General features: G+C 38.3%; 1 protein-coding gene across 1 annotated transcript in view; it reads right to left on the bottom strand.

Annotated features, from left to right (window-relative positions):
• Positions 1 to 18,670, bottom strand: part of LOC144752100 (complement C3-like) — a 1,799,539-nt gene that overhangs the window by 1,634,264 nt on the left and 146,605 nt on the right. The window contains exons 5-7 of the mRNA XM_078640046.1: positions 8,410 to 8,498; positions 6,754 to 6,836; positions 1,875 to 1,962 (exon numbers count right to left, since the gene is read on the bottom strand). Coding sequence (XP_078496172.1) covers positions 1,875 to 1,962; positions 6,754 to 6,836; positions 8,410 to 8,498 — 260 coding nt within the window. The remainder of the gene's footprint in view (positions 1 to 1,874; positions 1,963 to 6,753; positions 6,837 to 8,409; positions 8,499 to 18,670) is intronic.

The raw sequence follows: 18,670 nt of genomic DNA, 5'->3' as shown, positions 1-18,670 counted from the left end.
ATATTGAAAACACAGTTTACCATACAGGAAAACCGATCAGTGTTTTTTTGAAGTATAAATATGAAGTTTATGTAAAGATACATACAAAAACTATGAAAACTATGTGGGGAATATTTCTGTATATGTGAGTTACACAAAAGAAGGTGAACATTTTACGCACAAACATTGTTGAAGTACTTTGTATCTATGTAATATTAAGTATATTTCTATAAAAAAAAATAGAAAGTGACTTTTAAAACCCAAAGGGTTAAAGTAACGTTATAGATAGGGGTAATAAAAAAACTTAGAAATTAGTTGAAAAAAAACAAAGGTTAAAGCAATTTCTTAGTGACAAACTTAACGTTTTACACTAAGAAAACCACAGAAATTCAGCAGTTATAGTTAGCTGCACTAGCTATAATTTGCACCTCCACCATGCACTGCTTATGATCTAACATAACTCATGACATGTTCTATGATATCATTTATGACGTCACTCATGACATCTCAAATTACATAATTGATGATATCACGGATGACATCACTGATGACATCATCCAATGAGTGTGCTAGTTTCTATTGCAGTTTACATGACAAGTAACTATCATAATAATTCTATGTAATTTTGTGTAGCTAATTGGTGCAAGTGTTTACCAAACTTGTGTGCTCCTAAAGCACCATAGCTGGGTAGAGTTATTAAACAGGTTATAAATGTTTGCATTCATGAGTAACTGTGTGCACGTGACAGTGGGCTTGTAGTCATTATACTCCACAATACCTTTTGGTACTGCAGAAAACATTTCCAGCAGAATAAAAGGTCTGTGTAGTAGATACTGACGTTTGTAAGCAGCTTTGAATTATTAGAGAGAATCATGTCAGCATGATCATTTATACGTGACATGGAAGAATTTGCGCACCAGGTTCTAACCTATGTATGTGTGCTTGTTTTGCTTCAGAAGAAGGGCTATATGTAAGGTTTTCACCACATTATGAAGGCTGCAGATAGTGCGATCCTCAGCACTTTCAGATCATCATAATCTTTAGCAAATAGTGTTTTTTGACAACTATTACATAGAATGCACGCTGTTCTTAGTAGGTTCTTTTCAAAACTCCTTGCTCTATTTTCTCATGAGAGTTTCACTGTTTGCAAACAGTATGGTATAGAGAGAACTCTCTTCATAGGGTAAACACTGGTTAAAGTATTCAGTTCTCTACTGATATCTACTTTATTTTTTAATGTAGATTTGGTGTATGTCAAGAGTTTGAAACATATAAAAGCTGTACATAGTATGACATTTGTTTTACAATTGGGATTCACTATTTTGGCTTTCTCTGAACAGTTGTATACAGATTGAACACCGTACTGAATGAGGGTTTCCTGTATACCTGTGGTTGATTGTGAATATCAACTATAGTATGAGTAAAGTCATAGTCATTTATACAGCAATATGTGGGAAAATGAAGCTTGAATGATGTCATCAACGATGTCATCAGTTATTCATTTACGTTGTCATCAGTGATGTCATAAATGATGTCATAGAACATGTCATGAGTGATGTCATATGTCAGGTCATAAGCAGTGCATGGTGGTGGCGCAAAGTATAGTTAGTGCTGATGACTATAGCTGCTGAATTTCTGTGATCTTTTAAGTTTTAAATGTTAACGTTGTCTTTGAGAAATTCAGTTAACTGTAACGTTACTTTACCTGTGCTTTTTAAGTTAATTTACATATATGTATGTATGTGTGCATATATATATATTTATATATATGTATGTATGTGTATATAAACGAACACATATATATATATATATATGTGTATATAGATATCTTTGTGTGTAGCACTTGACTGCAGTTCAATTTGACTATATGGGAAAGAGATAAATACTTTACCCACCTTGCTGTAATGTCTATAGTAAATTCAGGGTCACCCACATAAAAATAGCTGTTCTTTGAGGTCAACTGTACTTCAAAACTGGGAAGCACTATAAATGAAAACAAAATAGGAGTCAAAGGTTAGTGCAAGGTTAAATTTAGAAACCACACTTGTACCAAGGACTTCATGCATGGTTTCTACTTCCATGAGTTTCAAGGCAATCTTTTATGATTTGCGTCTCACAGATATCGTCATTTCTATTATCCAGGGACACGTAGTAACAGCCTCTGGTACTGCGCCCTTTCCTTCATGAAAGGAATTTCTTTGCTTACTATGCTACTGCTGGCATAATTTGAAATGGCAAAAAAACATGATCATCTCCTAAGCCAATAGCTCACATTTTGACTAATGCTAGACATATTGCATTGCAAATGCTTCTTTTCTGAGAAGCCTGTTGTTTGGCTTCAGCTGTGAATATGTTATTTAGGCAGGAACCAAAGAACAAACCTACAATTTGCTGAATCTAAGTTAAGAGGTAAGACAAAGTAAAAGGAAACAAGCAGCTAAGACAGAAGAATCAATAAAAAAAGAAAGTTCTCCCAAACAGGATATAAAGATACCATGCATTTGTCCACCATACTTTACCTTTGCTACTCAGCTGAAAGGAAGGCTGCAAAGAAGATTGATGCTGGAATGGGCCAACAGTAAGCAGGAGGTGGGTATAGAGTGGTTTTATTGATGACAGCAGATCTTGCAGCAGCGCATGCGGGCTGATGCTGTACCTAAAAAGGCGATCACCTGCCTGTACACTGCAGTCCTGTTACAAGATGCTCGCCACAGGGAGTGCTCACAGGGAAGTGTCAGGCATGTACTAACAATCCACTGTCAGACAGGGTCAGATTGTTAAGGCGGGCCTTCCGTCAATGGGTGATGGTCCGGTATCCGAGTTCTAGTTGTAGGTCGCTCTTTTGGCCAGTGCGGTGGGTGATATGGGCTGTGTCTGTGCTCTTCAAATGCCGCCACCCGCCCAGTGTGGCGCTGAGGGGCCTTTCCAGAGTCAGATGGGCCTCTATTGCCTCCCTTTTACCAACGGGTGGAGGTGTCATTCCCGGTCTCTTCCTGGGCTGGGCCATTAATGTATGCAGACCGACCAGGGGTCCGGAGCAGCGGTGATCTCACTTATATTCAGGTGTGGTTCACTACTGTGAACTAATCCGTAAACAAAGAGTTGTGGCAACATTTGCATTTTTTTTTATCTTAGTGAAGCTAAGAAAACATGTCTCTTTTATTGAAACTCCTCTTCTATTTATAACACGTTAAACACTGAAGCAGTGTTCTGAAAAAAGACGCAATCCGCAACTGTGGACTACATTTTAGGGTGCCCAGGCCAATTTTCTTATCCTAATCCATCCCTTCTGTCAGACAAACATTGGAAACAGTGTCTGAGTTCTGTTCAATTTGTTTGGAGGAACGCTTGGCTGTACTACTTGCCGTTTGTTTTTTTTGCACCTGATCTATTTGATCCTGAAATGATAGGCCAAATGTACCCAGGAGAGGCAACTTGCTGCCTGAGGTGTAGGCAGACGGAGGCAGATTTTTATCATATGGTGTGGCAGTGTCCGAGGATAATGCAGCTTTAGAGAGAGGTGTTGAGACTCATCACAGAATTATCTGATAGATTGATGCACCAGGAACTTCCACCATGTTTATTAGGATGGCTGACGCGTCCCACAAAACTAAAACATACACTCTTATTTTGGTGGAAATGCATGTTGCAGAATGGTTGTTTTCAGTAGCAGAAACTTCACATTCCTATGTTGACTGCGCCCCTCTAGGATAATTTGTTTTGTGATCCTTTGCATATTTCCAAATAGTTTATTTACAGTCTGTTTTTTTGTACACAACAATAGCCCTAGTGTACTAAAATGTTGTGTCCTCTGTAATTGTTTAAAAATTCTTTACCATTTTATTCTCCAAAAACGAGAATTCTTGGACATTTTAATCACGAGGATTAGTATTTTCCTTTGACCCATGACAACCTAGTTTTAATTACAAAATAATGGTAAAATGATATTGAATCTTGATGTCCTGGACATTCTTGCAAAAATGTTGTTCATAAATTAAATCTTATTTTTCCCTTATTTTCTTTTATTCTTCATCATGACGCTCTGTTGTGTTGACATTTAATATAAAACTGCCATTCACAGTTTTTCTTTGAGACAGTTTTTTTCCTATTTTGATTTCAGCGGCATAACTAAAGGAAAGTACAATTTCCATTGTTCCATTAATTTGTAGTACCTGGCAAAAAAAGAAAAGAATGGTTTCTATTTGGTTTATTTCTAAATTAAACTAATTCATCCTAGAACAAAAAATGATTTCCCAAACATTTATTCCTAATGAGAATCTTTTGTGGGGACAACATTAAATAATTTAGTCTTGAATAACACTTTTAGAGGATATACAGCCTGATTAATCAATCTCCCGTTTTGCGAGCCCCTAATAGCGATTCATAACGAATCGCTATTAAGGACTTGCAAAATGGGATTCATGTAGGAATTGCATAAAGAAATGCGATTCCTACACATTCATTATTTGCGATTAGCTAATTGCTAATCGCAAATAAGGAATAACTCCCCATTCATTCCTATGGGCCAAAAGGCCCATAGGAATGAATGGGGAGTATTCCTTATTTGCGATAAGCAATTAGCTAATCGCAAATAAGATAGCGATTTAAAGGGTGCCAGGGGTGTCATAAGGACACCCTGTAGCATCCCTTAAATGCAAATTGAAACAGGTGTTGCGCACACACATGTCCAAAGGACATGTGTGTGTGCAACATGCAACTTAGAAAAATGCTTTTAAAAGCATTTTTCTAAGTTTTCACTATTTACCACGAGGTTTGACCTCGCGGTAAATAGCGGGCCGAAATTGCGAATTCGCAATTTTTAAATGGATGATGAATTGCATTTAAGGAATCTCAAATAGAGATTCCTTAAATGTAATTCCTCGCAAAATAGCGAAATCGCTATTACCGATTTTTGCATTTGGGATGATGAATCCCAAATGCAAAAATAGCGCTCGCAAAGGGCCAGATTCTCAGAATCTGGCCCTTTGCGAGCCGATTTCGGCTTAATGAATCAGGCTGATAATCTCTACTTCCTCATGAACCCCGTTTTTCACTTTTCATGAGATTTCCAATGGTAGGTCAGAAAGTCTGGCCATTTAAAAAAAAACTCTTGAACGATCACTCTCACTAGTTATTTCAATATTTCTATACTTTTTTTTTGCAAGGGCGAGGTGGAGAACTTTCTGAAAAAGATCGACAGAGGTTGCAACATGGGGAAATTACCATTGAAGTCAATGTGAAGTTGACCTTTCCTCATTCTAATGTCCACAAATAGATCACAACCTTCTCTGTTCTGGAGGCATCTTGAAATACTGCTGCTTTCAATAGTGTTGAGTTTTAGCTTTTGTTTTTCTTCTTTGACTACCGACATTTGTTCTGACATTCGATATTGAACTTTTTTCTATGCTGAAGCGTTTGGTGAGTGTCCTCCCGGGACTGCTTATTTTCTATTTTTTGTGTATTTTTCCCAACTAGCAAAGGCAGTGTAAAGCTCCCGTTCTCACTTCTCTGGATCTGTTTTCTAGACCCCAAGGGTCAACCTTCAATGAAGACTCTCAAATCCAACTCTTAGTTTTATTACCGGCCTCAAAAATTTGTATCTCACTCAACACAATAATAATTTTTGCATATCGTATCTAAGGTACGAGATGTTTTCTTTTGCATCTCCAAATTACTTGGCAACATTTTTCAGTTTTTTGGTACACTGAAAGGCTTTAAGAAGGGGTTCTTGTCACCTTTTTACTCTTTTGTTTCCTCATCGGGATGATAACATCCTGTACTCAGGTTCTTCTCATCTGCAACTAATCCTTTTCTTGTCACGAAGAGACAAGAATTCACCTCACAGATTGTCCTCACTACCTTCCTGCTGGACTGTGCTTCGCCCTACTGCAAAGAGGACTCATTTGTGGTACCTGGCTATCCTGGGCTTCTTAGGGCCTGAATACCAGTTTAGATGTAATTTGTCAAACATGATTAATAACAATGTCACATGGCGTGCAATAAATGACACCTATCATGGGATTATGGGAATAACATGCAGATTTTGGTGTGTAATGCATCAAGATCCGCATGGCACAGTAAATATCAGACAATTTGCCTTCTTAAACTTCGTCGGGTTTAACCTGTTTAAATTTGACAGCATGTGAGGTATTTAAAGTATCCGATAGTTATCGTTAAATAGAGCCAGACTTGTAATTCTGACTAGTGCGTAAACCGAGATTTACGCGCGGGTTGGAACTCATTGGTCCACTCGTAATGAGGGCTTAAATTTCTCGGGAACCATGGCAGCTACGATATGGAAATGTGGTTTCTCCTCAAAAGTTTTCCACTCTCCTTCAAAGTTTCTGCTTCTCACTTCTGCTTCTTGCAGTGGGCCAGCACCTCCTGGCTTGCCTTTGCCTGTCTTGCTGTTGCATGGTTTTATCACATCTGGTCCAGTTGACATTTTGAGGATACTTACCAGGGATTGCATGCTCTTTCTTCTTTTTTAAGACCTTTTTATAAAAATGCTTGCTTTTTTTCATGTTTTGCATCTCTTCCACCTTTTTACACAAGCTTTTTAATGTGTGCTTTTCAGGATTTCATCAAATCTGAAGAGTGGGCTTCAGAAAGCAAGTCATCTGAAGCAAAAGCTGTGGTCATGCTAATTTGTGTGACTTTTCAGGATAGTAAACCCCAGAGTTTTATTTTTACATAACAGTTCAGACATTGAAGCTATTGTTTAGCTGTGTAGTTTGCTTTCCTTTCCCAGATGATAGAAAAGCTAGTACTTACCGTATTCCTTCACCTCAAATTCTGATGTAAACTTCTTGTCTGGATCATTTTGATAGCTTGCTACAATTTTCCACTCACCACAGCTGCAAAGAAAATATAAGGTCAATCTTAAATCTATGTGGAAAAAACCCTAATTCAACTTAAAGATCCAAATTTAGAGTTTGCGAGAGGGTACTCCTTTGCAAAGCCAATGGAGTGCCCTCTCTGTCAAAATTAAGGTCTGCCCGCACGATTTACAGATGGGCAGACCTTCAGTATGTAGATGGCTGAGACTACTCCTCTCTGCCACCTACATACCGCTTCGACAGACTGACAGAGTAATGGCTGTGGGAGGTTTGCCCCAGTGTCAACCCACCCAATTTAGAGTGGGCAGACACATGGTCCATTTTTACTTTGAGAAGCCACCAACCAAAATGTGGCAGTGCATAAAAGTAAAAACTTTTTAATGACCCGCATGCAGAGGGAGAAAACTCTCATGGTGACGGAGTCATTACTTTTCAAATTTCAACCCCAAAAAATCAGCCAGAATGTCACTATTTATGACATTCCGGTGGCGTACTGGGCTTACCCAAATCTATGAGGCCATGAAAGCCACCCTGCATGGCTTTTCCTGGCCTCGTAGATATGGTGTGAGGCAACGCAGTGCAAGTCGCTGCGTTGCCACTCACTACAATGGGTAGGAGTGCCATGGGCGTGAAGTTAGGTTTTCCCACATAAACCCATGACATTTGACATATTCCCAGATTTACAACATGCTGTAAACCAAGGAATGCATAAAAAGCCTACGCCTCCCGAGGGCTGGCGTAAGGGTTGTTTTTGTGAGGGGAGGCATCCCTTCCCCCCAAAAATAAACCAGATTTTAATGCCATGCCTGAGTTGGTGCATGGCAGCCATATGTTCACCAGGGATATGTAAGAGGACAGAAATGTACCGTGTCTCATAGATACGGCACATTCCTACCCTTTTCTTTTGACGTAGGGCAGTGCAGCAGAAAGGCTTGCTGCACTGCCCTACGGAATTATTTTTTAAATGAGAGCCTCAGTGTATTCACAGGAACGCAGTGACAGTCCACTGTGTGCTTTGTAATGCTCTTGTAGATGCTCAGATTACAAGTAATGGTATGCTGGCTGTGAAGTTGAACTCTCAGCATCTCTTTTGTAATAATGGATGGAATAAATGGGGGCACACGCTCACCACCCCTCAACCCCCGACACGTTTACAGACAAATGTCCACATCTGAGAGACAGTAGAATTGTTAATGTGTATTTGTAGATGATCACTCCTGGGTTAGCTTAATAAATATGAGAAATTCCACAGGCAACCTTGGGTGTAGAAGTCCAGGCCTTGAGTTGTTTTCACAAATTCCAGAACAGATTTGGAAAATATGAATTGAGTTCATGCAATATTTGAAGTTTAGGTGTCTTATTGTTCGTGTATTCTTTTATGGTACAAAAAGTAACAGAATAAAGATACTGAAAAGAAGAGTTGAGCTCATGGTATCAGATTATACCGTCAGCATGATAACCACTGGAGTACTTGTTAGTACTGTATACAGAATTCAGTTTTTCTGCAAATATGAACCAATCCCAAACAGTCCCTGCTCGTGCCAATGGCCTGCCGCAGTACGTCAAACCAACAGATGCAAAGCATCCCTACCTTGCCAATTCTGGGATTTGTAGGGAATTAGTTATTAGTCCATCTTCAACTTGCCAGGAATGTTGCATGACTGTCACCCCACTAGGATTCTGTTAAGGATATATAACAAAGAATATCAAAAGCTAATATTATGGGAAATACATTTCGAAATATTGACTTAATGAAATGATTGCATCAATTATGATCAACAAAAATCCCAAACTTTTCACAATAAATGAGGTATAAGTGGGGTTTATCTAAAGAGATGCCAAATGCAAATACTTACTTCAAGAAACACCTGGAAAGGGACAGACTAGCATAAATAGTTTTGCTTCGATGCACATGCTATTTTAGAGAGTAAGTTCAATCTTGCAAGGATGCTGTTTTTTTTAAATTGTGATAATACCCTTCATCTTCTAATGGATTTACCAGCATGTTAAAAGCATACATTAAACAAATCCACTTGTATGCGACCACTACCAGCCTGTCATCTTACATTTGGTAATTGAGATTACACGGGAATATGATTTGTGCATATGGTACATTCTATGACATGGTGAGTACGCTTGAAATGAATTTTTTTACAGAACACATGCAACTTTTTAAAATTTCAGCGAGTTCCAAAATCACAATTCATAAGCAGTAAGCTGGCAGACTACCCCATGTATTTTTACTTGAGTGTTCAGCTCATGCCTGGACTGAGCCTTCTACACTTCCAATATGCTCTAAAGATGGCGAAACACGTGAGGTGTTTTCTTTTCCATGAATTCAGATATTACTAATGTAGAAGCTGGAGAAGAATGGTAAATAAGTGTGCCATTTCCTAGCTTGGGTGGATCGCACCTTATTGATGCAATTCTTAAGGCTAGGCCAGAACATAAGCATATATATGAGCTAAATTAGAATGTCTTTGATGATTGATGCATTTCACCTGTAATGTCATCTTTAGAAAATAAAAGATTACCCTAAGTACCACACACACACACACACACACACACACACACACAGAGTTACGTTCTTCCCTTTTGTTGGTAGTCAGACAAGATTGACTTTTTAATATTGTGATACACAAATATCATGATGCAGGAATACCATTGACAAGAATATCAATTTCATTACAAGGCGAGAGGCTACCATTATGCATATCACTTTTAATGCAGACTCAAGCAGCCGCATGCATCGTAAAGCAAAGGTTCCACAATAGAACATTAGTAAACATATAAAAGGCATGAGCACATAACAATCAGCCTCTTTTAAATGTGGCTCCAAGCAGATAAGTTCCTTATTTTTATTGCTCCTGCTGATTGTTCTTCATGTTTACTTTGATACCTTATCTTGTCATTGCTTTTTAATTTATCGCTTGATAGTGTTTTGTTATACATGACTGTACATTTGTCATGGCTCATTTGTGTGTTTTGCTCCCCCTCACCCGACCTCCAATTTATGGAGGCCGGCTCCCGACCTTGCCCATTTGTTTCCCCATGTCGTTTCGCATTTTTTAATTGCGCTTTAACGCTTAGCTTGGCTTGTTTTCATTTAGAGGTTAGACCTCTCTCGCGCTGGCATAGCGCGTGGACCCAGCCACGGACGGTGGTAGGTGTAACTGCAGGGCAGTGACGTAGGGAGGGGCAGGGTGGGGGTTTGAAATGTATGGATTACGGACATTAACAGGTAAGTAAACATATAAATAAGTAAAATGAATTTTGTTGTGTGCACTGCATCGCCAAATGCGATGCATTGCGCGCAACGAAATTCGTTTTATTTATTTATATGTTTACTTACCTGTTAATGTCCGTCATCCATACATTACAAACCCCCACCCTGCCCCTCCCCTCCCTACATCACCGCCCTGCAGTTATACCTACCACCGGCCGTGGCTGCGTGCCGCCCTGCTCACCTCGCGCCTCGCGGTTACCTCACGGTGTTTTTTTGTAGTGTTCTGTTCGCCTCGTACCTCCTGACAGCGTAAACAGTTGTTTCTGTCCCCGTACCGACATGCCGGTACATGCGATCTCTTTTCTGCCGAGATCTGCCTCCATTTCACATTGCAACGCTCTCCTTAACATCGGGCAGCGTTAGAGGAAATACCTTTGGCAACGCGCGTAGCGTTGCCACGTTGCCAAGGGTCTTTTCTCTCCCCTCATCCATGCTTTCAGCGTATCTTAGTAACAGACCACAGGTGATCGCGCTCGAGCCCTCAGGCAGTTGCTCGGCATGCAGATCAGCTGTTTCTTCGTGATCGGAGACGCGTTTGAGCTCTTCCTGGATCTTTTAAAATGATTTAGCGAATTCTTGGCCTTAAAATCACTCCATTTAGGGCTCTCTCCCTGGGTCATTCCTACTCCATTTAGGACTTTCACCAACTAATTTTTTAACCCTCTCCTCCCCCTTATTAACCTAACCTCCAGACCTATATATATATATATAAAAAAGGGGGACATATTATATATTTGGCAGTAAAATATATATTAAAAAAAAAGGAAGATATAATCCTTTATAGTTCTTCACACAATGTCTGACACAGACTCAGATGAGGCTAGCGCCCCTGTATCCGATATCGGAAATGAGGCAATCAAAAGTATAATTCACAAAGAAATGAGATCCTGTAAGTTTTCAACACTATCCCAGGTTATGGTGTCAAAAAGATCATTCCCCTCTGAAGAGGATGATGCCCTTGAAGTGCAAGATAACCTGGCAGATGATAACGATCTCATAGAAATAAGGGGTAAGAAATCTAAAAAAAAACAAAAATATTGAGTATACGCCAAAGAGCACTACAGGAGGTCTTAGCACTCAAAATTCATGGGAGGTCTTCGCACGTCAAACACTTCAGGTGTCCTTGGTGGCACGACATTGAAAGGTGTCCTCAGCGGCACAAAATATATGGGTGTCCCCATGGCACAAACTATCCATGTGCTCAAAGTTATGATGGTCTCCAATTCGGACATGATGATAAAATTCATTCCGACGATCATGATGATGCCTCTGAATTTCCCGATGAATATATCCTGGACCTAAATGAGGACGAGCAGGATTTTGATTCCCAACCTTTTGAGGATAATCTCTCTTCCTCCTCAAAAGACAGCATTATAGACCCTCTAGGTAAGGAGGTGTTCTCTCCCCTTAATATCAAACATCCCAGGAGCTTTGAGTGGGTCCCCCATGAACACTTTAGCAAATTTATTGCAAAATGGTTGAAAAACCCTCTGGAGAGAGAGACCCGCAATCTTTTAAGAGCCGAATGCTCTAGACCGTCAATTGAGGGTAAGGTCTGCCAGACCCCAAACCTCGAACCAGACTAATAACATACAATTTTAAACTTGGGAGAGATCCCAGAAAGGGTTTAGAGTGATCCCTTAAGATTTGCCAAGACCGGGTCCTGGATGTTCTAGGACCTTTAGCTAAAATCATCGATGCTGCTGAAGACAGCTACCTCAATGGCTTCCCATTGAACACCGATATAATTCGAGGTTGGAGTCAAAGGGCCCTAGTTTAGTTGGGCAATGCCAATGTGGGTCCTAACTCCGAGAGGACAAGGGTAGTTTTGACTAAGATCAGTCCCAAATTGAGTGACTTAGCGGACAATGAACCCTCACTCAACCCTAAGGGTTTGCTTTTCGGTGAAGATCTAATTAAGACCTCAGGTAAATACGTATTTACCTTCACGGCATTAGACAAAGCCCATCAGAATATGAAAAGAGTCTTCAATTCTAATAACCTTTTTGGCTGAGCCGGAAGAAGGGGCTACTCTTCCTGCATCTTCAACCGCAGGCCCTATTCGAGATCCAGAGGTTACGGTGGAAGAGGCTACCAACCCTCCAGTCAAACTCAATTCAACCCGCCAAGAGGAAGAGGCTTACGTTCAAGAGGCTTTAGAGCAAGAGGAGCAACTAGTGACACCAACCCTCAAAGTGAGTACTACGATTCTTTATCCTCCCCCTTCTTCTCCCCCAAAGGTGGGAGGTAGACTAAAATTCTTTGCTCAGACGTGGAAACTAATCACTCAAGACCCTTGGGTTCTAAAGACTGTGAACGGATTTACTATAGATTTTACAGAAACTCCAATTCAAAATTCACTTCCCAGGGAAATTCCCCTCACTTTAGCTCAAGAGAAAATAATAGAGGAGGAAATCTCCTCAATGCTTCAGAAAGGTGCAATTGTAGAAGTCCCTATGGACTTGCTGAGGTTTGTAAGCACACTCTTCCTTGTAGATAAAAGGACAAAGGATGGAGGCCCGTCATAAATCTAAGGGAGCTCAACAAATACCTTGTTTACAGACACTTCAAGATGAAGGGCATCCATCTTCTATTGTTAGAAGGGGACCGGTTGGTCAAATTAGATCTAAAAGATGCTTCCTTTACCATTCCTATGGCCAAGGAACACCAACCCTTCCTTCAGTTTATCTGGAAAAACCATCTTTTTCAATTCCAGGCTCTTCCCTTTGGCCTCTCCTCAGCCCCTTGGTGTTTCACCAAGGTAATAAGAGCTGTCGCCTCGTCTTTAAGAGAAAAGGCTATTCGTCTGATCATATACCTAGACGATATCCTTATCCTGTCTCAGGATCACTCTCAAATTATTCAAAACCTGAAGACTGCAGTAGACGTTTTAGAGAACCTGGGATGTATCATAAACAAGGAGAAGTTGATACTATCTCCCTCAAGGACTATGGAATTCCTGGGTTTCACCGTAGACACCATAAAATGCTTTCTTCTTCTTCCACCAAAGAAAATTTTAAACATCAGGAAAGAGATAAGACACGTCCTGAAACAACAAAATCCATCCTTAAGGGAATTAGCCAGGCTCTTGGGTCTTCTCTCCTCTTCTATACAAGCTATCTTTCCGGGCCCCCTAAATTATCGAGCCCTTCAAAGGATAAAAGCGAGGGCACTGAGATCAGGCTTCTGAGATCATGTTTCCTTAAACCAAGAGGCCATATTGGAACTGACCTGGTGGTTAGACAATTTGGATGCATGGAACGGCAGAGCGATCTTTGGTTCCACACCAGACTTTGTCTTAGAATCAGATGCGAGCCTTCATGGCTGGAGTGCCTGTCTCCTGGATCAGAACACTGGAGGGGTTTTGTCTCAAGAAGAATCTTCGCACCATATAAATTACCTGGAACTGACCGCAGGACTTTATGCACTAATGAGTGTCAAACACTCTCTTCAAGGCAGATCAGTCATTCTGAAAATGGACAACATGTCCGCTGTTGCCTACATAAATCACCTGGGGGGTACCGAATCGGTAGACCTATTAAACTTAGCCAAAAAACTTTGTATGTTCTGCCTAGAACATAGGATCTCTCTAAGAGCAGAATACCTTCCAGGGAAATCCAACCTTTGTGCAAATTGGAACTCAAGGTTCCTCTTGGATCACAGTGACTGGAAACTCAGCACATCTGTTTTCAATTCCCTCAACAATTTTTGGGGTCCTTTCCAAATAGATCTCTTTTTGAGCAGACTGACATTCCAATTGATGGATTATTACAGCTGGATTCCTGACCCGGGTGCTCTAGCAGTGACCGTGTATCTCTAATCCTGGGAGGGGGATCAACGCTTATGCTTTTCCCCCCTTTGCCATGATCCAGAGAGTCCTTCAGAAGGTGAGAAATCAACACTCTTTCATTGTCCTAGTGACTCCCTTTTGGCCTTCCCAAAGCATGGGTCCCCACTACCCTGGAGCTGGCTTACGACATTCCCTACCTAATTCCTTCCCTCCCGGACCTTCTTACAGACGTAGACACTCAAATTCACCCTCTTGTTCAAATAGGGAATTTGAACCTTCTTGCCTGGGGAGTGTCAGGAGATCCAATAATCTTGCAGGACGTTCGTCTACAGCTTCAACTCTCCTCGGAGAATCTTGGGCCCCTGGGACACACTACCAGTATAACAACATTTGGAAAGTTTGGTTACATTGGTGCTTGGAAGGGAACCTGGATTCCTTGGAAGCACCTATCGTTGACATAGTTAATTTCCTTGTGGAACAAATTGAAAGGGGTCTTAGTTATAGATCTATCAACTGTTATAGATCAGCTATTTCCGCAGGTGATGCTCTGGTCAACGGTAAAATGGTAGGTAAAAACACCATTATTTGTAGAATCCTTAAGAGTATCAGACTATGGAGACCTCCAAAACCAAGATATCAATCTCTATGGGATGGCAAATTAATTCTTGACCTTTTCTCTAATTGGCCTGATAATTTCCTTTTGAACAGAAAGAACCTTTCCATCAAACTGGCTACACTTCTTTGCTTAATATCTTGTCGTAGGGTCTCTGATGTTAAAGCTCTTGGTATTTCTAATAGATCTTATAACATGTTTGGAGTCAAATTTGAGCTGTATAGAAGAACCAAGACCAAGTCTGATTCTATTTTCTACCCACGTTTTGATATATGTAAAAAACTTTGTGTTGTAGACTGTATGAAAGAATATGACTTCAGAATGAATGCTCTTCGCCCCTCCGGTGTGAATCAGTTACTTATCTCCTTTGTTAAACCTCACAAAGTTATTACCTCTACCTCTATTGCTAGATGGGTAAAATTGTTATGAGCCTTGCAGGTATCGATCTGAATGTTTTCAAACCACATTCTATCAGAGGTGCAATGGCCAGTAAGTCCTTCTGGTCCGGTGGTAAGTTGGATGATATTCTTAAAGCAGCTGATTGGTCCAATTCTAGAACTTTTGCTCAACACTATTGCAAACCAATCGCTCATATGTCTGATGTTGTCTTACAAGGCTACCAACATGCATAATGGTAGCCTCCTGTCTTGTAATGAAATTGCGATTCTCCTATTACCATGACTAGAGAAACTGGATTTCATTAGGAGAATCACAATTTTCTTAGGTAAGCAATATCGAAGTTAAAAATATCAGTAGTGAGACAAAATATCGAACTTAAAATATCGATATACATTAATATCGAAGTATTAATATCGACGGTATAGAATATCAATGTGTAAAATATCGACAGACAGAATATAATTTTTTAAGCTATGTATGTTACTAATATCGAAATATATTAATATCGAAATTTTGTTTAGTGTTATGTATTTTATTATGTTGTTTATATGTTTGTTAAATATGTTTTGTAATGTATGTTTGAAAATTAGTAATTTTGTTTACATTTAGCGTTTTAGTATCAGAGCGGGTTGTGGGTTTATAGGGGAATAGGGTGGGAAGTAATTTAATAATAATTAATTAATTAATATATTTTTTGTAAAAAAAATTAATTAATAAAAAATTGGTGATTAATTAATATTAATTAGTTAATTAAATTATTTAGAGTTAATGTGCTAATATATTACATTTTTTGTTATTGTAAATTAATTAATTGGTAATTAATTAATATTAATTAGTTAATTAAATTAATTAGAGTTAATGTGCTAATATTTTAAATTGTTATTGATAATTAATTAATTGGTAATTAATTAATATTAATTAGTTAATTAAAATAATTAGAGTTAATGTGCTAATATATTTAATTTTTTGTTATTGTTAATTAATTGGTAATTAAATAATAGTAATTAGTAAATTAAATTAATTAGAGTTAATGTGCTAATATATTTAATTTTGTGTTATTGTTAATTAATAATTAATTTGTAATTAATAATTATTAAGTGATTAACTGATGTGATTTATTTATGTGTAGTGGGTTGTGTGTTTATAGGGGAATAGGGTGTGATGTAATTAAATGTAATCAATTAAAGATATTGTATTTATTTATTGGTATTTATTGTTAATTAATTGGTAATTAATATGTGTTAATTAGTCAATTTGTAATTACATCAATTTAATATTATTAATTGTTATTAATTGATTAATTGAAAATTATATAAATTGTGTTTTTTTGTATGTGTAGTGTGTTGTGTGTTAAAGGGGGAGTAGTGTGGGAAGTAATTTTTACCCCCATGCTATCCAATGCTTTCCCTACTGTTGCACCCTCTGGAGTGGGAATAGTAATTTTTACCCCTACGCTATCCAACGCTTTCCCTACTGTTGCACCCTCTGGAGTGTGAATAGTAATTTTTACCCCTACGCTATCCAACGCTTTCCCTACTGTTGCACCCTCTGGAGTGGGAATAGTAATTTAAACCCCTACGCTATCCAACGCTTCCACTACTGTTGCACCCTCTGGAGTGGGAATAGTAATTTAAACCCCTACGCTATCCAACGCTTTCCCTACTGGTGCACCCTCTGGAGTGGATATAGTAATTTTTACCCCTACGCTATCCAACGCTTTCCATACTGTTGCACCCTCTGGAGTGGGAATAGTAATTTTTACCCCTACGCAATCCAAAGCTTTCCCTACTGTTGCACCCTATGGAGTGGGAATAGTAATTTATACCCCTACGCTATCCAACGCTTTCCATACTGTTGCACCCTCTGGAGTGGGAATAGTAATTTAAACCCCTACACTATCCAACGCTTTCCCTACTGTTGCACCCTCTGGAGTGGGAATAGTAATTTTTACCCCTACGCTATCCAACGCTTTCCCTACTGTTGCACCCTCTGGAGTGGTAATAGTAATTTTTACCCCTACGCTATCCAACGCTTTCCCTACTGTTGCACCCTCTGGAGTGGGAATAGTAATTTTTACCCCTACGCTATCCAACGTTTTCCCTACTGTTGCACCCTTTGGAGTGGGAATAGTAATTTTTACCCCTACGCTATCCAACGCTTTCCCTACTGTTGCACTCTCTGGAGTGGGAATAGTAATTTTTACCGCTACACTATCCAATGCATTCCCTACTGTTGCACCCTCTGGAGTGGGAATAGTAATTTCTACCACCACGCAATCCAACACTTTCCCTACTGTTGCACCCTTTGGAGTGGGAATAGTAATTTTTACCCCTACGCTATCCAACGCTTTCCCTACTGTTGCACCCTCTGGAGTGGGAATAGTAATTTAAACCCCTACGCTATCCAACGCTTTCCTTACTGTTGCACCCTTTGGAGTGGTAATAGTAATTTTTATCCCTACGCTATCCAACGCTTTCCCTACTGTTGCACCCTCTGGAGTGGGAATAGTAATTTAAACCCCTTCGCTATCCAACACTTTCCTTACTGTTGCACCCTCTGGAGTGGGAATAGTAATTTTACCCCTACGCTATCCAACGCTTTTCCTACTATTGCAATATGTGGAGTAAGTATATATATTAATTTATATGTAGAGTTTTTAATTTATTTTAAATTTATATGTATTAGTTATAATTATTAAAATATGTTTTAATGTTTTTATTTAATATTTGTAAAATTATATGTATTTTTAAATTATTTTTACATTATTATTAATACATTTAAAAAAACGATATTTTTAATTCCGATATTTTTGTACTACGATATTATATTTTCGATATTTTTGTACTTACCATTAGGAAGATATAACTCCGATATTTTTGATGTCGATATTTGTGTGTCGATATTTTTGTATGTCGATATTCTGTCTGTCGATATTATGTCATAGATCCAAAAATATCTATGTTGTAAATATCATTTACAATAATAAAATGTTTGTCTTTCATGTCGTTTACAAAAATATCATTTTAAAGAATATTGTTTTTTAATTAACTTTGTCTTGTAGTATATGTTTAATTGTACATGTTTTAAATTGTTTGTACAAGTAATGTTAAAGGTTTTAAATATAGTTTATACATTTTTAGTTGTTTTTCAAATTAATTTTATTGTTATTTGTAATTTTTAGTGTAGTAGTGGGTAGTGGGTTGTGAGGTATGCAGATTTACAAGGTAGGAAGTAAATTAATTATAATTATTAAATGATTAATTTCAAAATAACATTAACTATTTAATGGATAATTAATTGCATCCTTAATTTTTTTTAAAGATATATTTTAGGTGCAGGTTGTGTGGTTTGTAGGGATAAAGAGTGGAAAATAAATGAATTAAAACTTAGTAATAATTATTTTGATTATTTAATAGATAATTATGTGATGGTGTAATTAATTTCAATTTTAAGCTATATTTTTGGTGGGGGTTGTGGGGATTTTAGGGGTATAGGGTGGGAAGTTCATTAAGAAATAATGTATTGATATTTATTATTTTGTTATTAATTATTTAATTGATAATTATGCTAATTGTGGCATTATCATATTTGTTAAGTTATATTTTAGGTGTGTGTTGTTTAGTTTGTATAGGTATAGGGTGGGAAGTTATTATGCAATAATAAATTTTAAATTATTTATTCATTTATTAATTGTATTATTTATGATGTATCATGTTAATGCATTATGCTTTTAATTTCAATTACATTCAATTACATTTTAATTG

The sequence above is a fragment of the Lissotriton helveticus genome, chromosome 1_1, assembly GCF_964261635.1.
Source record: "Lissotriton helveticus chromosome 1_1, aLisHel1.1, whole genome shotgun sequence".
Taxonomy (NCBI): Eukaryota; Metazoa; Chordata; class Amphibia; order Caudata; family Salamandridae; genus Lissotriton; species Lissotriton helveticus.
The sequence above is the reverse complement of the archived record's forward strand: the minus strand, read 5'-3'. Positions and strand labels throughout refer to the sequence as shown.